The 20628-nt window shown below is 42.3% G+C and overlaps 1 protein-coding gene across 15 annotated transcripts in view; it reads left to right on the top strand.

Moving 5' to 3' along the window:
* Positions 1-20628, top strand: part of ATP2B4 (ATPase plasma membrane Ca2+ transporting 4) — a 197221-nt gene that overhangs the window by 70319 nt on the left and 106274 nt on the right. For all 15 annotated transcript variants that reach the window (XM_078391945.1, XM_078391943.1, XM_078391941.1 and 12 more), the window contains one exon: positions 19989-20592. In XM_078391945.1, the coding sequence (XP_078248071.1) occupies positions 20397-20592 (196 nt within the window). In that variant the 5' untranslated portion in view covers positions 19989-20396. The remainder of the gene's footprint in view (positions 1-19988; positions 20593-20628) is intronic.

Raw genomic sequence — 20628 nt, 5'->3', positions numbered from 1 at the left:
TCATTAAAATACAGTGGTGCCTCACAAGATGATTTTAATTCATTCCATGAAAATCGTCTTGTGAAAAAATCGTCTTGCGAGGTTCCCTATGCATCGGTCTCCAAAAAAAAAAAAGTCTTGCGAAGCATCAGTCTTAAAAAAAAGTCTTACGAAGCATCAGTCTTTAAAAAAAGTCTTGCAAAGCACGATCATAGAAAAAGTCTTGCAAGCCACCAAAGTGACCGCAAAAACCAATCATCTTGTGAGTTTTTCATCCCATGAGGCAATCGTCTAGCAAAGCACCACTGTACTTGGATTTGATTACATGTTTGCTTGCATATATTTATTCACAATAACCACTTCAACAATACTCTTTGACTATCTATCTATTCCTTCTAACTCTTTCCTATTCTCTTTAACACTCTAACTTTCCAAGCTCTGTTTTAACTCTCCCAGTTCATCCTCACTCTCCTTTTCTCTCTAGTTGTCTGTCACTCTTAACTCTGCCCCTCCTGTCCTCTCATAGGCTCCTGCACATGAGCTCCACATGATGGACAGGAGTGACATGGGCATTCCGCCACAGTATGTTTCTCTTTGGGAGCTTGATTCCCTACTATGCCTCCTGAGGGAAGAGCCAGCTTGTGTGGCCTTGGGCAAGCTACACAGTCCAAGGATGCCTCCAGAAGAAGGGAATGAGAAACTGCCTTTGTATATTCTCTACCTAGAAAACCCTCGAAAGGGTCACCATAAGTCAGAATCAAATTACAGCAGACTCTTCTTCTTCCCAAAAATTAATTTACAGTATTTGTCTGTGCTTTCAGTTTCTTGAAGTAAGCTCTCTTTTGAATCATATTAACTAGCCTTTTGAAATCTCTACAGAATAGGGGAAGGGAATTGTACATGAAGTTACACAATTGAATAGATATTGTCAGGGGAAGAATCTGGCTATTGGCAAAAATTGGGGACTGTGTTCTATCTGAATTGTACAAAGAACTGCTGCATGCATGTAAATTCTGTTCACTGTAAAAGATAAGCATACCTCTTCATTCTTCAACTGGAATGACATACATGCAGAATCTCAGGAGGTTTTTTTTTACAGGACAGTAGGAGTCAATGACACCAGTTGCATAGTTGTCCCAATTTGGTAAGATACATTCATGGAAAGCAAGGCTTGTGTGTGCACATCTAGCAAAGGTTCGCAACCTAAACCATATCTGCATTGTGCTGCTCTGTTTAGCTGGTAGTGCAGCTCCACCAGCAACAGTACATGTGGACTACCAGAGTCTATGGATTATGTATCTTTTGGACAAAGCTGCTTTTTGTCCTACTGGCTACTGTTGACACTCATCTATTGTAGATCCACAGCAAGTTTAAAAGGGAGCCCTCCTCCCCTGCCACACTGTATCAGTTTCCTCAAGATTAGCTGTGATAGCACACTGCAGTTGGAACAAAATCAGCAAAGAATCTTAAGGCATCTTAAAAATTAATATATCTGTTGTAGTAAGAACTTTTGAAATCTGGAGTTTGCTTCATTGGATACCCTTCATGCATCTGTTGAAATGGTCTCTAATCAGTATAGGTTTATGTCATAATACTGTATGTTAGCCTTTGGAGTCCAACATGATTCTTGGTCATTGGAATTGTAAATTTTTTGTATGATTTAACAGGGAACTCTTAGAGCATGTGATACTTCTGTGTAATTAATGGCCAATTTGCCTTGCTTTTTTTCTTTGACAAGGGTCTGTTTTGTTTGACAAAAAAAGAAAAAGAAAGTGATGGGGGAAGGGAGTATTCAGTTCACATGCAATTCCTGGAAGAAATTTTTCCCAATAGGGCACAGATTATTCTTTGGGGGAGGATGTGGTTAGAGGTTGTTAATTATTGGCAGGGAGAGGTTAAAATGTCTCACACATAGTGGAAGTAGTCCCATTGGCCATAATGATAAAAATATCTATTGGAGTAATACTGTAGTTAGGCCATAGAAAAGGTCATAAAAATACATGTCAGATTTCTGTTTCTGCAGATCTCTTCATCAGGAAATATGATGCATAGCAGAGATTGGGGGAGGAGAGAGGAATTAGTCTTCAGATAGGAACCTCATGGTGTAGTGGTTAAACTGCTATACTGCAGCCAAAACTGTGCTTACGGCCCGGCCCGGGTTCAGTCCAAGGTAGCCAGCTCAAGGTTGACTCAGCCTTCTATCCTTCTGAGGTTGGTAAAATGAATACCCAGCTTGCAGGGGAGGCAATGTGTAGCCTGCGTAATTAACTTGTAAACTGCCCAGAGAGTGCTCAAGGCGCTATGAGGTAGTATATAAGTAGCACACCTTTTGCTCTTTTTTTTCCCCAGATGGTCAAATGAGGCATTAGCAGATCACATGATTGTTTTATGTTTCACCCAGTGACCTCTTGGCATTCTGGGAAGCAGAAAGGCAGAGAAGTTTTTATCATATTTGGAAATTAGAGGATACCTTAGGAAACTGCAGTGGCAGAAGAAATACAGCTTTGCAGGTGATGAGTAGAAGGTTCAGAGGTCCTAGGGGGCACAAAAGGAGGACACATGCTGTAGCATATCTTGGAAATATTTCCAGCCATTTTTTCCCCTGCCTGCATCACCTTTTTCTGAATGGCCTCAAAATGGTGCTTAGGAAAAAGAAAGAGCATTCGTAGTCTCTGTGAATCGCACCCTGGGTGATTCGCGCCTGCGTGGAGCCTCACCGGAAGATTCTAGAGCTTCTGCAGTAGCAATGAACACATTAGAATATGCCCTCCCCAACCATATAAGTACCTTGGCGCCAAGCGTCTCCTTTCAGTTTCTTTCAACCACCGCGTTGAAAGCCTCATCAGAGATTTTTCCTTTCCCCTCACTCGGCCTCCGGCCACAGCACACACACCCCTCCAATCATCGGTTTTTCTCCTCAATTTTCTCCTATTCATGGCCCCTTTGGGCCTGTTTAAGCACTGCATTGTCTGGGATAATAAGATCCCACTTTCCAACGGACACTCTAAGTGCCTTTTCTGTTTGAGAGAACAACATCACACTTCTTCTGTACCCATTGCAAAAATTTTAAGCGCGGAGTTCTTTGATCTCGCCTCTTGAGGCTAAAAGTCCGACTTTGGGAATAATCCTTACAACCGGTTCAAATGGCCCAATATCCATGTAGGGCAACCTTCCAAATCAAAGCAATGGAAAAAGCCATTACTGAATCATCGAAACAACGTCCATTGGCTACACCAGTTCATTCCGATTTTCCATCTGCATCGTCTAAGCCCTCAAAGACACACAAATCAGAACCCTCCATACTGAAGTCATAGACTTCGAAAACAACTTGTAAATGTCAGAGACCTACTGAAGCTGCTCCAGCTCTGGAGCCTGTTCCTCCTAAATGAGCTAAAGAGTCTAAGCCTACAGACATCCCACCACAATCACAACTCTCTGAATCAATTTTGGTCAGATCTCCCTCACATGATGACAGACTTCTGTCTCATCAACCCTGTTCTCAGTCTCCAGAATGGGATGATAGAGTCGACCAACTAACGTCCTCTCCTCCCAGTCCACAACCTTCCATTCCTTCCAGCAATGCTTTGGTTATTCCATTGCCCGAGGATTCCCATCCCGAACGGCTCTACACCATTCCATATTCGATGCCCTTGGATCGTCCACCTAACCCTAACCAGGACCGTTGACATCAACCATCTCAACAGCTCGCTTCATCACATGTGGTTCAAACCCACACTCAGCATGCACATCAGGTTGCCATTTACTCCAACCAGTGCTCTGCTCGACAAAGTGCATCAACTAGTCGACCAGGTATTTTACCCGATTCAATAATGCCATCTAATAGTTGGCCTACCTCTCAACAGCCATCGGTGTTGAAGCGTCCACATCACTGAGAGGTTACTATACGAGTACCTCAACCTGCTCCCCACTTGCTATCGAAAAAACCTTGGATGGTCAAGCAGATTTCAGCTACACGTGCAGCCCTAGCCTCATGATACTTTCCTGCTACAATAGATGACACTCTTCATGCTCGGCATCACCAGCATCAGTTTATTCTACTGCTATGCCAATTCATCAGCAACCTCTGTTTCAACACCACAGAAACACAGGCTCTGATATCGACGATCCTTGATATTCATCCTGGTCCATGGACACTTGCTCCATTCCATTACATCAACACAGTTCCTGTCCTCCGGTAAACCCAAGTCATCAACCCTGGCACCATTACAACACCAAGCTCGACACCGAGTTCCATTCCCAGGGAGACGCGTTTGTTGGCCGTTGGCCCAGGACTCTTATCTACCTTTTTCCGCCGTTCTCTCTCCTCCACAAAGTTGTCATCCGTCTACAACAAAACAAAACCAATTCCATCGATATAGCCCCTTGGTGGCCGAGACAGACTTGGTTCCCTGTTCTCTGCAGTGCTTCATCAGACATCCACCATCTCCCCTGCCTGCCACACCTTCTCACACAGAACAACTCCCAAGTCCTACACCCAGACTTACTTGTTCTGCATCAGACAACATGGAGGATTCTCCCTTGTTAATTAACATTCTTCATCATGCCAAAAAACCATCCACAAGGAAAGCCTACCTGTACAAATGGAAGAAATTTCAACCCTTTACCAAATTTTCCTCATCATCCTCCATCAGTCCGTCACTTTCCACCATTCTCCGCTTTCTCTTCCATTCAGATTCGAGGGCCTCTCCATCTCATCCTTGAGAGTCTACCTTTCCACAATAATATCATGCCAACCTCCAAATTCTCCAGCAGCAAACTTCTTCAAACATCCAACAACTAAGCATTTTTTTGGAAGGTCTCTCTCATATCTACCCTGATACTTGACCTCCCTCTCCACAATGGTCACTAACTCTTGTTTTGAAACAGCTTACCAAAGCTTCTTTTGAGCTTTGAGCTACAACTAACTTAAGACTCCTCACCTTTAAAACACTTTTTCTCTTAGCCATCACCTCAGCTCGCCGAGTAGTAAATTGGTGGCTTTACACTATGACTACCCTTATCTACATTTTTTCCCGATAAGGTGAAGTTATTCATGGACATTTCCTTCCTCTCCAAAATTGTCTCTCAATTTCATCTTTCCCAGCTGATTGTCCTTCCTTCATTTTTTCTGTCACCTTCTTCAAACTAGGAAAAAATACTCCATACGTTGGATGTCAGAAGAGCTCATGCTTTTTATCTCCAACATATCCAACCTTTTAGACAGTCATCTCATCTCTTAATAAGCCATCAGCTACCTACAAAAGACCATAAGGTGACTTCCCAATATATCTTCAAATGGGTCGCCTCTACCATTCATTTGGCTTATGAGCTTGCTCAACAACAAGCCGCTAGAGTGGTTCGCCCTCTCTCCACCAGGGCAGTGGCAGCCTCTACAGCCTTTCTCCATGGTGTACCTCTTCCGGACATCTGCGCCTCTGCCACTTGGGCACAGCCATCCATGTTTATCCATCATTATAGACTCTACCTCTGGCAGAAGTCTTACGTGGCATTTGGACATGCTGTTCTAGCCTCTAGCTTGGCGTGACATCTTGCCTCCGGGTAAGACAGCTTATTGGTCACCCAGGGTGTGATTCACAGAAGCCATGAAGAAGGACAGGCTACCCACCTGTAATTGTAGTTCTTCGAGTGGACCTCTGTGATTCACACATCCCACCCGTCCTCCCCTCTGTCACGATCTGAATTGTTTCCTTACTATTAAGCGGCGGTTGACACAACTGAAAGGGGATGCTTGGTGCCAAGGTACTTATACAGGTGGGGAGAGGCATATTCTAATGTGTTCATTGCTACCGCAGAAGCTCTAGAATCTTCCGATGAGGCTCCACACAGGTGCAAATCACCCAGGGTGTGAATCACAGAGGTCCACTCGAAGAACTACAGTTACAGGTGGGTAAACTGTCATTCTCTCAATCAAATGTGTGTATTGAAAATTTCCACAGAGTAAAAAATGAAAATGAAGAACATGAAGGCCTGATACAAAAAGAAGCATCTGAGGCTTTAAGTGGTTGATGTGTAATTCCTTGTAAGCTCTTAGAAATGCATGTGTATCTGGGGAAAGGAAAGATGAGGAAATGTTTGAGCATTGGCACTAAAGTTATTACCATTCTTGTCTTGAATGGTGAGTGACAAGATCGTCACTCACAGCTGTTGGTTGGCATGCTTGATGCATATGACACCTTGTTGTGAGATAATTGTAGCAAGACCCAAAGAGACCTTTTTAAGTGTCTCCAATCCCACCTGTATCCCATTGCTTTCTTTAAAGAGCTGTTTGACATTTTCAATTTCTGCCTGGAAAACACATTCTTGTTAGAATTTCGAGATGACTTAACATCTAGATTGTCATTGGTGATACTTGTATACTTGAATTTTTGTTTGTTTTGCTTTGTTAGGAGTTGTGCAGTTGCAACTGAAGCAAGATACATATTGCCAAACATATAATAGATCTGTATACAAGATGCCTGCGGATTCTGTCATAGGAAACTTCTAATAATTAAACCATTTGTTACTCCAAATCAGAGGCATACAGAAGTAGCTGCTGCACTATTAGACTCCTAGAAGGTTGATCTCAGGAACCTACCAAGTACATACCTTCAAGTAAACAGAAGTCACCATATTTATTTCCTACAATGTCTCTGACATATAGCAGCACAGGGAAGTGGTCCCAAATCAGGCCTGTAAGTCTTAATTTCTCACAACATCCTAGAACAGTCTTTCCTAAATGTGTGTCCACAGATGGACTTCAATACCTTCATGTCCTAGCCAGTGTGAGCAACATTTGATGATTCATGTTTGGGACCCAGTGCTCTAATGTGATGTTAGGTGGGTATTCTGGAAAAAATAAAAGAGCATTTGGCCTCCTGAATATGGTTGGATTCCTTCTGCCCATGGTCAGCCTGTAGATGTGGACTGAAGGAGCCCTTTAAAGAGGCAGTTGGAAAAGTGACAGATATGACAAAATCAGGAAGAGAATTTCAGTCTTCATGAAGGAATGTGATGGCTCTCTATTTATCCTTATTTTATTCTTAGACTTTTATGTTTTAAGGTCCACCAGATGTGCATGCAGTGTTATTTACCTATCTGCCCTACTTTTAGATTAGGCATCCTTCAGTCTCGAGAGACTATGGTAACATGGTCTGTATGGAGGACTTGGAACAGCATCTAGTGTGGTTGAGAAGGCCAATTTGAGAGTGACAATCCCTTCCACATTGAAGACAAATACAATCTGTTCCCTGTCCAGCTCCCTGATTTTGCTAGTTTTGGGACTGCCTCTTTATCTCAGCCTGGTGGACAAGTGTCTCTTCAAAATGGGAGAGGTCATGATGCACCGCCTGCCTCCAGGCTGAATGCTCAGATATCAAGGTTTCCCATCTGTTGAGTTCCATTCCTAAGGCCTTGCAGATATCCTTGTATCACAGCTGCGGTCTCCCTCTGGGGCGATTTCCCTGCACTAATTCTCTATACAGGAGATTTTTGGAATCCGACTTCAGCCATTCTCGTGACATGCCTGAGCCAACGTAATCGTTGCTGTTTCAGTAATGTATACATGCTAAAAATTCCAGCTCGTTCTAGGACTACTCTATTTGGAACCTCTGCCTTATTTACATACAGTGGTGCCTCACTTAACGAGTGCACCGTATAGCAGTGTTTCCGTATAGCGATCCCTTTTTCGAGATCGCTATACAGAAACATACCCGATCTTCGCAATGGGGAAAACCCGCATTGCGAAGATCGGGTATTGCGGCGGCCATTTTGGAGCCGCCGAACAGCTGATCGGCGGTTCCAAAATGGCCGCCGGAAGCCCGGAAATGGCTGCCGGCAGCCGTTTTCGCGCCCTGCCCTCGCTTAGTGAAGGCGCGAAAATGGCTGCCGGCACCTGGAATCCTCGCTGAACGGGTAAGTAACAAAGGTATTGGAATGCATTAAACGAAGTTTAATGCGTTTCAATACGTTTCCCCTACCCGTTTAGTGATGATTCCGTATAGCGAGGGTTAATCCGGAACGGATTAACCTCGCTATACGGGGCACCACTGTATAAAGAAAGAAGTTGGTGTTCTTTTGTCTTGTTTTAATGGTAAAAGGATTGTGGGAGAGTAGCAGTGAGCCTTTTCCCTTCTTGTAACTTCTTCTTCTCATTTTGTTGCTCCAAACACTATTGTCCATTCATAACTGGGAATGGAGAACATCACCTGGATTAATGGACTAAGGGGATGAAGAGGGCATAAAGAGCTCAATGTTCCTTTACACGTGTTCATTTTGCAATTATGGCAACACTCTCCATTTTCATATGTGAAATGGTAGGGAGACATGCATCAAGATGTATAGTCCTCCTGTTTGGCTTGCCCTTCAGTTCATTTTTTGCATTTGGAAAAATAGCTCAGTTTTTGAACTTTACGTATTTAGGGCTGGTGAGGAGTTCCTCACAGTGCTCTGAATCTATATACTAATACGGGAATGGGATGAGAAGTAGTCTAGGAGTTGGAAGGCAAATCACTTCTTTGACCTCTGCTTGTAGACAGGTGGTGGCTATAGGGGTTGGGTGAGGAGCAGAGCAGAATCTGGCTTAAATACTGGTGAAAGATGGATGGATGTACAGTGGTGCCTCACACAACGATGTTAATTGGTTCCAAAAAAATCAACGTTGTGTGAAACATCGTTCTGTGAAACACCATTTCTCATAGGAATGCATTGAAAACCGGTTAATCCATTCCAATTGGAACGGATTGCCATCGCTGAGTGAAAATCCCCATAGGAAACATCGCTGTGTGAAACAATGTTTCCTTCATTGGAATGTATTGAAGCAGACTCAATACATTCCAATGGCTTTGCGAAGTCCTTTTTCGCTCCTGTAAAAGTGTCTTACAATGTTTGGAAGCTGTTTAAATGATTGCAATGGTTAGTCCACCTCCTGAAACCTATGCAAACTGATTTTGGTGTTGTTCTGACACTTCATTAATTTATCATGATTTTTTGTTTTTTCCATTGGAAACCATTAGGCAGACCATCCAATGGTTTCCAATGGAGAAAATTCAAAAAATCATGATAAATTAATGAAGTGTCAGAACAACACCAAAATCAGTTTGCATAGGTTTCAGGAGGTGGACTAACCATTGCAATCATTTAAAACAGCTTCCAAACATTGTAAGACACTTTTACAGGAGCGAAAAGGGAGATCGTTGTGTGAAAATCCCCCATAGGAAACATCGCTGTGTGAGGCAGCAAATTTGACAGAAAAAGGCATCGTTGTGTGAATTCATCGTTGTGTGAGGCACTCGTTGTGCGAGGCAACACTGTAGTTCATACTTTTCTTAGATTTGGCAAGCAAGTGAAAAGAGAAGTGTACTAGCCAGATCTCCTGGATCAGCTTAGGCACGTTTCCCTGCAAACTCCCTTGGAGTGAAGAGAAAAATTACTTGCACTTCATCTCTTCTCTTTGATCTTTGACAGATTGTGCTTGCTCTAATTGCTTTCATCCATGAGAAGAATTGTTGTGCTGCCTAATCAGTCTAAAGGTTTAGACTTCATGGCATACAGTAGTGTTTCTGAATTGCCACATAGTCTTGGATATTGTATGCTAAGGGATACCTGGAAAAGTTGCCTTTTCTTAGGGTAGTTATGCATCATTGATTGGTTGGCTTAATAGGTTGGAGCAGTTGGCTATAAGGCCGGGGATCAAGAGTCAGATTCCCTGCTGTGCCTCCCTAAGTGAAGAATGAGCTTGTGCAGACTTGGGCAAGCTTCATGATCTCAGAACACCACCAGAAGAAGGGACTAGTAAACAAGTTCTGAGTGCTTTTATACCTAGAAAACACTGGCAAGAACTGCTGTAAGTTGGAACCAGCTTGATGGCACATACATATAAAATAGCTGGGCATCAGTTACCACGTGTAACTGCTTCCTGTTGGCACTTGAAGCTGTAGTAGGGCCCTGTGTAGGGCCAGGCATGATCACTAGAAACGGGTCTGTACTCTGTCCTAGTACACCTGCAACCCAATCAATCTTCCACATGTTGACATTGAATTAAATTCCACCATTTTCACTAGGGCTTCATCCCAAATATGTTTCAGCCTCAGTCGCATTAATATACTCTATCAAGATGTTTTCTTGTCCCAGACTGACCTGGAGGTGTGGGATTTCTAGTGTTCTGAAATGGCTGTTTCTTCCCCTTCCATTCTCTGACTCAGTGGTTAGTCAGCTACAGTATTGGATTTGTCTTGAATCTCATCCCCATCCTCAGCCTCCTGTTTCCTTTTATTGACTGAAGAATGATGGCCCTGAGGTGCTCTCTTGGACATTGCTTCCTGAGTGGTGGTGTTCTGCATTTGTTGCTAGGCAGGGGCTTCCCCTTTTCCATGGAATGCATGATCTCCGCCTGGCAGGATAGAGGTGTAATGCAGCCGTTTATTATTCCGGGCAGGTTCGTCTGCAGCACTGCATCAGCCATCATTTTTCATCAGCTGGCTTCCTCTGCCCCTTTTCCTTCTCCTCATCTCCCTCCCCACCCTGTGGTTGTGTGCTCATTCTCTTCTGCTCCCCCTCCTTGCTTCCCATCTCCCATTTCTCACTTGGTTAAACTCAGAAATTCTATGAAAAAGTAAGAGAGAGTGATGTGAGTGGGTGAATGTGCTAGTTGGGGAGAGGCTGCAGTCTTGACTATATTGATGAGGTGGGAGGGGAGCTTAATAGAAATGAGGAAGGACTGGGTAAGCAGATGGAGAGGAGGACTTTGTAGCAGGGGCTGCCTCCTCCAAATTTCACCTTCTCAGGCTTAATATTAGTAGCCTGAGCCTTGAGAAGTTTTTCTTTACAATACTTACCCACCTCCATGCAATAATGCTGTCTATGGTGCCTTCCTCTTGCAATTTTTCTCATTTGAAAGGAATCCACCATGTACCTACAAAGAGCTATAAAATAGCCATTCAGGCTAGTAGGGTGTTGAAAGCATTATTGGGCCTTCTTTTATCTTTTATTTTTTTAAAAATACTCTAGCTTTCCTTAGTTTCAAATCCCTAGCCATTCCTCCTTTGTTTATCTCCCCCCTTCCTCCCTCTTCTGTACCTTCCTGCCCTGCTTTGTATTAAGAGGGCTCCCAGAAACTAATCATTGCCTCTAATTCAATCACTTTTAAGTGCAGGAGGGATACACGTAGGTTCTTGTACTGCATCATATATCCCTCAACTTTTGCTGATTTTTTTATGCAATCCAGCTCCTTTGCCGCTGCTGCCACCTCAGTTCGTTCATTGTTCCATTGAATGTTTGCTTTCCCTGGCTCTGATCTTTCCATTGCATCACTGAATTACTATAACCTCCTTAACATCACTAAACCTGGATTTCCACCCATTAGTTCAACAAAACATAATTTCCAGATTATCGTCCACGTGCACTAAATTCAATTGCAAGTTTTTGCTGCTAAATATCAGAACTCCTCAAGAATGCCTAAAAAGAAAAACAAAAATGCAGTTTCTTTTACGTGTGTATTTTTAATGCACCATGTTATATAAACTCTCTGTTACGAAGGCGTTTTAAGGGCATAAAATAAGCTTTTAGGATGGCTTGTTTTCTATTTTTCTCCTTCCCCCTGCATCTAGACATTGTGCAGACATTGCTAGATCGTGGAATGGTATATCCATTGGATGAAGCATTTGGACACAGGAAGCTGCAGTGCACCAAATCAGACCATTGGTCCATCAAGCCCTGTATCATTGACAGTGAATGGTAGTTGTTATCCAAAATTATGAGGCAGATTTTTTTAAAAATACAGCCCTTCTTGAAGATGCTAGGAATTAAGCCTGGGGCCTCTGGCATGTAAAGCATGTACTCTCCCATTTGCTTTTGAATATAATCCAGTACCATTGCACTATGCCTGTGGGAGAGCTATTTGCTTAGAGATAAAAGTATGTGATTTTTATGCAGAAGTTCACTTTTTGGCATTTTCATGTAGAGCTGGAAGAACTGCTGCCTGAAAACCTGGAAAGCTACTGTTAATTGGGATAGACAATGCTGTGCAAAGGTAACTTCCGAAGCTTCTGCTTCTAGAGTGCAAATGATGTGGGAATCTTACACAGGACAGTTTACCCCAAGCTGGAGCCCTCCAGATGTTTAGGGCTACATCACCCACCAGCTCGAGCTTGCATGGCCAGTGGGCAGGTCATAGTCCAAAGCTTCTAAGGGGCATGTGGCTGGGGAAGAATAGCATGGAAGAACTTGGCTGAAGATTGCAAAGGAGAGTGGTGAGAAAGCTCTGTGCCTGAGATCTGCATATAGACCTTGCTTTGCAGGCAGGGTGAAAGATTCTTGCAGATGTAGTCCAAAAAGTAACTCTTCCAAGTTGTGATCATAAGTTGCCTCAGAAGCTGGGATAAAATGGTTGGAACCAGAGTTACAAATACTTGAGCTCTGTGAAGAAAGAAGAGAATAAACACATCGAAAACACATTGCAGGCTTTTCTGTCAGTATTTGTCAGGATCCTAATTGTGCTTTGGAAAACAAGTTCTATGTGTCGTTCTGTGAGTGGGGGCTTGGGAACATGAACCTCCATGCACGTATTAGAAAATATAGTTTTGTCCAGTAACTTCTTTTGGTCAGCTGAGATGTGGGGCATTCTTATATTTTACCTTTTTTGCTATTGTGGACGGAGTTTGATACTTCAAGCAATTGACCTTTCAAAGGTAGTCTTTTGTGCAGATGTTACTGCTGACTTTTTCTGAAACAAACAGGGCTTTGGAGAGCCTTCAGCCCACAAATTGAGTAAAAGGCCTTTACTCCTTGTATCCTATCTAGAAGCCTGCCTTTAATGACTCTAGCTTTTATAGAATAATTAAGCCTCAAGCCTATAGAAGGAGGGGGAAGCTACTGATCATCAAGCCCCATGTATACAATGTCTCACTATCTCTTTTCCTTAATGAGCTTATATTCTGAGAAGCAGGTTCTCAAGTGCTGAGTGCCCTTTCAGGGCCCAAATTAGATCAGATCAAGTGCCATTTTGGGGATGCATTATTACATCTGAGAGCAAAGCCGTCTGAACCGAAAAGCTGTCAGGATGCAAGCCAATTTCTACGGAGCTGTCATGCATGGAAGAGTTATTAAAAATCTTGCAGCTCTGGCCATCCTAGGTTGTACTCTCTGCATATAGTGCACAGCTCAAGAAAGTTGCTTTTGTTGGGCTGGGGAGGGGCAGTGGAAGATTACTGCCATGCAGAATTCTCAGCCAGCAAAGCCACTGGTCATGATGGCTATGGAATTCTGGGACACACCATCCAAACACACACACACACCCCAACCAGTCTGCTTTCTTTTTAGCAAGCTGGGATAGACATGGTTGAGAGCACTATTGTAGGAGGTTCCATTTCGTTTTATTTCATTTTCAGGTTTTTAGCATGCCTTGTTGATGGACACTGGTACAGAAGTTCATGAGCCATCTATGCAAGCCAGAGGGGGAAGCACAGAACTTTTTCATTCCCCAAAAAGATCTTGTTTATAATCTCCCATCTCTCGACTTGACGCAAGGAATCCCTGGAGGTCTTTTTCTGAGGAGTAAAGGAGTCTTGCTGTTTGGAATGGGAAGATAATGATAGGTGCCCTGCAGGCTCCACCAGGGGTAATTATGGTCTCTACCATCACAATATTAATTAGCTGCCTTTTCTTAACCTCTAAGCTCTTTTCAAAAGATGTTATTTGCTATTAAAGAAGAAGAAAAATTAACAAAAATATAATCTCCCACAGCCCCTCCCAAGTACGTTATAAAGCAGCAGGGGTTAGTTTAATTGGATCTGCCTTCTTAGCTTGCTACCATGGGAAGCTTTAATGCTTTTAAACATAGATGAGCAATTGCTACCTATGCTGGTTGGTACAGAATTTGTGGATGTCATATGGGATGAACAAATAAATCAACATTTACTCTTCGAGCTATAGCAATTATTGATTAAATGGGGTTTCCCACTTTTTTTGAGCATCTCCCTCACCTCCCATACACAGAAGATGTGTCTCAAATTCAACTCTCTTGAATACAAGTTAAATGAATATATTTAAGGAGTGCTCCTAGTTCAGCACTCTGTCCACTACACAGGACCAGATATCCATTTGGCAATGCTGAACAGGAAACAGCGATAGGTTGGGATTCCCATTTGGAAAAATAATGGAATAGTTTCAACAGGCCCAGGAACTTGAGCTTTGACTGTGGTGCATTGAAAAACTTGAGTTGATATATCTTTAAAAATACAATTTCAATCATGTCTGTAGAATTCTCAGCAGTTTTCTATTGTTTCTCCTTTCCCATTCATCATTTTTATTGTGAACCTTTCTTTTTAGTTACTAAATTCAGGGATGAAGCATGCTGATTTATGATTACCTCCTCTGTTTCTGTGTATATTGCATATCAGACAGCAGGCCAACAGGTAGAGCCTTCTGCATTGCACCATTCCTATGGCATAGGGAATTGCATTGGTTCTTCTCTTACTAGCTATCCTAAGCAGGGAAAGTTATTGTTTTTCCCTTCTATATGGCACCAGCTGTAATATGGCAGTCACAAGACTTGTTGATTTTTTTATTATCAAGTAGTAGAACCATGCTGCTTCCTATCTAGTCTGTTTCTCTAGCACTTCAAATTCTGTTTAGTCTTTATTCCTCCTTAGCAACTTCTGAGCCCCGATATGCAGGGCGATCAGCAGGATAAAATTACTTACATTGCACACATTAGGCATGGTGAAATTTCCCCCTACAATGGGCTGTCAGCGTCTGTGTGACTGGTAGAAGCATGCAGGATATTTGGGGTCTTTTTAATCACTTCATTGGCATAGTAGTAATTCATGCATAGTTCCTGAAGAATCAGTCTAAATATCAAGCAGTTCTGGGCCTGAGTCTTGTTTGATCTACCTGCAAGGAATAGATCATAGCCTGCAAAGATTTATCTCTCCTCATCACCATACCTTAGTTTTATATTCATAATAATTTTGTGAGGTAGTTTGGACTGTTGGGGATGGTCTAAAGTCACTGTGAGTCTCTTGGTTGTGTAAGGATTTGAACTTAGACATCTCCAATCCTGGATAAATACAAACCAGTGTATCACACTTATTCACAGAATTAATGGGGATAAATTAGGAGTGAGGAATACTATGGTGGTTAAGAGGAACTGGCCAGTATAGCAAATGGTGAAGGATTGTAGAATTACCGTCCATAGCATTGGAAGGCTGAAGATTCCACACCCACGGAGCTAAATAGCTATCATGCTTATTCTCATGGCTTCACTATATGAGTCTTCCAATGAGGATGTGTTAGAGCCCTCCAAATGCAGAATAAATGAGCAGCTGCTAGCTCCATCAGACCATGAACCATTAGAGATCTAGCAAACCAGTTCCCTGGATTACAGTATCTCTATGCAGACTGAATACTTGCAGACTGAAGGCATGAGCCTGGATAGAGACTCCCACATGAAGTGCTGGGCTATGGGGAAAGATTGATCAGGAGAAGGCACTCTTTGTGCCTTCTCTTTGAGAGAAAACTCTTTCTCTGGGAATTCACCTCAGGATCATAAAAATACCCCTAATTTAGTCTGGTTTGTAGATTGTTCAAGGACAATGTGTAATACATTTGTGTGTGGAATGTAATTAGATTTCAGATCTGTTGGTAGTACTTATGTTATTTCCCAGACCATCCAAAATCAGAAATTCTTGCTGGCACACTCCATATCATCCAGAGATCAACAAGAATTTCTGGTTTTGGATAATTTTGGGAATAGTGTGAACAAATAACACACACATAACAAGTAACACACATAACATAAGACCTTTTCTTAGTGTACTCTGTACCCCTTAATGTGTACTGTGGATGATATCTGCACCATATGCTCATGATGTTGCCTGTTATTGGGAAATACTTATCTGATTGTCTGATATACTTATAGTATCTAAGCTTTACATTTTTTGGTAAACCAATTTGTATTTATGTTTACATATAGGGTATTGTCTAATATTATATTGCATTCTATTAGTTGTATTGTGGGATACTTCTTATTCCAAGAAAGAAACACATACACCCCAAAATTGCTTTGCTAAAAATCAAGGAAGTTAGTGGATTTGTGTATGAGCTCTGTTTTTGTTCTCGAAAACTAAACCCTGGGCTTCTGCACTATCCTGAGCCACTGTTTTGGACCAAGCTCAAATGATCAGGTGTACCATGGTATCCAAACGAAACACAAAGCAAGCTGCATGAACCTGCATTCAGCCCATCCCTGTTATAGCCAAATCCTGGTCTGGTGGACTGGAGAAGTACTGTGGAGCTGAATGATGGCACTGGCAAATCTCATCATATCTTCTAGTGCAGGAATTTTATTCTTCCTGGATCTTCACTGAGCAAAGGATGCTGGGCGAAGGATAGCAGTACAACCTGGCTGCCTCCTGAGGAGGATGTGACTAAAGATCATAACAGTTTGTCCTTTGAACATTTCCTTAGTTTCTCCTGCCCCCACTCCTCCAACATCCATCTGTCACCATTTCCTTTTTCTCTCCTTCCACGACTGGCGATTTCATCCAGGCAGACTGTCACTTGCCAAAACTGGTATATGGTGGAAGCTGCTTATTAGCTTGTGTTATGTCACTGTGTCTGGTTCAAAATAGTGACAAGTAGGCTCTGGCTCTTCCTAGATAACAGTGTACTTTCTTTAACTCAGGTGGTTGTGAAAGCTGTCATTTGCATCCTCTGTTTTGATGTGGTTCTTGACTTCTTCCTTGCGTCATTATGTTGCTTGTTTATCAAGGAAAGTTGTGCTCTCTAAAGTTTAACAATCCATGAGATGTATGAGTTTGAACTAAGAAAATCGTATTCCCCAGAACATTTTGAAATCATCTCTCTGAGGCAGTGTTTCTCAACATTTAGTCCTCCTGATGCCTTGGATTTCATATCGTATTTCCCCCACAAAACCTAACTATTGTCTGTGTTAGCTGGGGCTTCTGGGAACTGAAGTACAAAATTTGGAAAATCAAAGGCTGAGAATCACTCTTTTTTGGCCTGATTAAGGTGCAGGGCAAGTATCTATGCTCTGTCAGAGGGAAGGATGGAAAGAGGGTTAGAAGGCCAATGGGTTGGGTTGGGGAGGAGGCGCAAAAGACTATGACTCCCAATTTGGGTGTTTGGTCAACAGTGAACAGCAAGGCTGTGATATTGCAAGACCGTTGTAGCCCATGGGTCAAACATGGGGAGTCTGTGTTAAGTTCGTGGCAAGAATCTAGAGTAGGTGAGAAGTTTATTTTATATGTATAACTAAGGCTAGGTACAAAGCTGGTAATAGATCCTACGTTCATCAGAGAAAGTGGGGCAGGGTGGAGAAAGACTGTGTACACAAATGAAGTTTAAAACCTGGGTTTAACTAGGCATATAAAATAATATGTTAACGTTGTTGGTTTTTTTACAACAATTTCATGGAAAATTGCTTAGGAGAAAATCATTACACTTTGGTGAGAAAGCAAAGCTAGCATGTGACTGCAACAGAACCAGCTTCTTGTAGTTAAAAGCTATAATTGCAATTTTTGGAGCAGCAGGGATGGACAGGTATGCCATGCTCAGGGCTTGGAAATGCTATGTTTCTGGACTAGAACCCCCAGAATCTCCGCCAACATGGCTAGTGGCCAGTCTTGCTAAGATTTTCTGGAAATTCTAATCCAAAAGGGAAATGTCTCTAAGCTGTGGCCCTTTCACCCATGTCTCATCACTTGCACCCTCCCTCCCTCTAGATGTACCATTTCCCCACCTTGGGCCTCAATGTCAGAAATCAGGGTGGCTGAGGGTGAAAATGTACATTGTCTGCCTATTACACAATGGAGTATTCACATTTAAAGTACACATTTTTTAAAAAATGCAAAGAGCACCAATCCTTGATGCTGCAGGTGGTCACCCTAAGGAAGCCTCAGAAGTCTGCAATTAGGAACCAGCCCTTCTCAAGTGGTGGCAGCCTCATTATGGAATTCATTGCCAGCTTAGGTGTGTTTGTCCCCCTCCCTCCATGTGTTCAAAAGACAAATTAAAACATGGTTTTTTAGTCAGGCCTTTGACAACCTCCGCCCTGTAAGGATAGCTCCTTTGCTTATTTGCTTATTTGCTATTTAATTATTTGATATTTGATATTTTGATTATTTAAACTGATTCCTTGGGATTTGGTTTTGTATGTTATGATACAAGGGGTTATTGGGGTGGAGTGTTTCTTTTTCCTGCTGATGTTTTGTTTAGTGTATCTTATTCATGTAAACCACAGAGAGTAGTGGCCTACCACTAGATGGGCAGAGTAGAAGTGAAAGAAAGAAAGATCATTGCATGAAGGCAAATGTAACCCTTTCCTCTTCTGCTGTGATAAACGGACAATGACTTCCTTCTAAGTGTCAGTTTGCTTTAGAATGAAAGCTGTCATTTCCCCCACAACAGCATTTCTTTTAGAGTGAATAGCTTCTGATGAATTATATTCATTTAGGACAGGGGTGGGCAATTAATTTCTATAGGGGGGCCACATGAAAAATCTGAACTGTGTTCGGAGGCCAAACCACCTTTATTTAAAAATAAAATGAAACAGTGATGTTATGATTGTTTTTATTTTAAACTTGTTAATCTTCACAAATACTAAAACAGGTTTTTGCGGTATGTTAAAGATAAGCAACTGATCAACTTTAGACAAAAAGCTATAAATGGTTTTGATGTTCAAAACTGTCCGTGGGCCGGACAGGAGTGGCTCTGATTTAGGACCTTTGCAAAATAGAAAACGGTTAAGCTCATTTAGAACAGTGTTTGTTTTATATATTAAATACATATGCATTGGATGCAAAGGTACATTTAATGTAGCATCTCCTTTGGCTAACAGAAATTACCACATGTGAGTGAAGACCCTGTGAGCCAGGAAGCAGGGAGTCTAGGAACCGTTCAGTTCTCCTTCCTCACCCACAGTCTCCTTTGACTCTGAAAATCAGACCTTGTATCCAGATTTTTCTTTCTTTATTAATATGTGTTTGTGCAGTAAACTCAGTTTCGGGCAGACAGGTCTGCCCTATGTGAGACAGAGTCTCAGACCCTGGTGAACTGGTTTCCAATGGAGGTGTCTCCTTGTTGCTGCTTTTCATGGAAAAACAACAATGCAGATATAGTGTTTTAAACTGAAAGAAAAATTTGTGAAAGACTCTTCATGGGACTAAAGGAAGGCATGTCATTTAATGTAGGTGCAAGCCATTACGTCGAGGGTGATAGGGGCAGGAGGGATCAAATTCAGTCAAGAAACTTCTAAAATAATTATGTGGAAAAGAAGTTTGGGTTTTTTTTAACATTATGTGACATTGCTGGTGACAAATTACAATTGCCCAATGCAATTGTGCATTTCCCGTTCTTTGTTAGGTTGAGAAGTTTCATCCTGATAATATCTGGATAGGCAATGGGGAGGAGAAGTCCCTTTTGGCAATTCTAAAAACTTTTTTTTTTTTTCAGAACAAAAATCACAAAACCAAAGAGCCTGAAATGCATTTTCATCTCCAGATCCCAGGGTTCTTGATCTATTTGGATTAGTCATGTCATTTTAAGAAGTTTTCCAATCATCTGATGCCTGAATAGTCTGGCTAGGTTTGGTGCCAGCCCACTTACTTTTGGGAAACTTACCACAGGAGAAAAAAAATTGCTATGCTTTGATATGGAAATAATATGAGAGGTCCCTTTAGAGTGACTGGGGGTAGATAGTACTCCAGATGTTGCTGTATTAGAACCCCTTTGAGCTTTAACCAGCATATTCAATGATAAGGCATCATGGGAGTCATGGTGCACCATCATCTGTAGCACCATCTACTCTCCATTCTTACATTGAAAACTGGTAGTTGCTAGCACCTTGTTTTGCAACATTCCCACCTCCCCAGGAATTTTGTTCTTTGTAGTGATGATTACATGATCACTTAGGTGTCAGTTGTACCTTTCTGCATGTTAGCCAACTTCTTCCGACTCTTAATTCTTATTTTTTTTCCCAAATCCTTATCTTGCAGTTTTGGTTGAAGACGGTATCCAGGGAACCCATCTCTTTCTCTGGGAGATACATGCTGTTTGCTAAGATTGCTTCCACAGTAACATGCACATCCTGTTTACATCTTCACTGGAAGAACTTGGGCTTGGCTAGTTTCACCTGCTTCACCCTGGGAGCTACAGAAAAGGAAGTCCTGTGCTCACCCTCCTCTCCAGCCGGGCTGCTTTAGACAAGATTCTCTCCTTTCCTCTCTCCTCACTTCCAAGAAGTGTTGTTTGTGGTGCCCTGCAAACTGTAGAAGTCAGTTGCTTTCTGTGAGGAGTTGAAAAGTTGACAGTGCCTGTTCTTGTTTCGTGGAGGACAAATACAGAAGTGAAAACGTAGCATCCAGTGTTTTGTGTGTGGCTTTTGTTGAATTCACTCAGCCAAGATGACGAACAATTCTGCAGATCACCATCCTGGGAATTCTATGGCTGATGGCAGCCATGAGGGAGAATTTGGTTGCTCTGTTATGGAGCTCCGGAACCTCATGGAGCTTCGCAGTGCCGAAGCAGTGAACCGGATAAATGACAACTATGGAGGAGTGCACAATATCTGCAAGAGGCTGAAGACCTCACCAGTAGAAGGTAAGGAGACATCTCTTGTGGTGTGGTGGTGGTGGT

Source organism: Pogona vitticeps, chromosome 4, assembly GCF_051106095.1.
Source record: "Pogona vitticeps strain Pit_001003342236 chromosome 4, PviZW2.1, whole genome shotgun sequence".
Taxonomy (NCBI): Eukaryota; Metazoa; Chordata; class Lepidosauria; order Squamata; family Agamidae; genus Pogona; species Pogona vitticeps.
The sequence above is the reverse complement of the archived record's forward strand: the minus strand, read 5'-3'. Positions and strand labels throughout refer to the sequence as shown.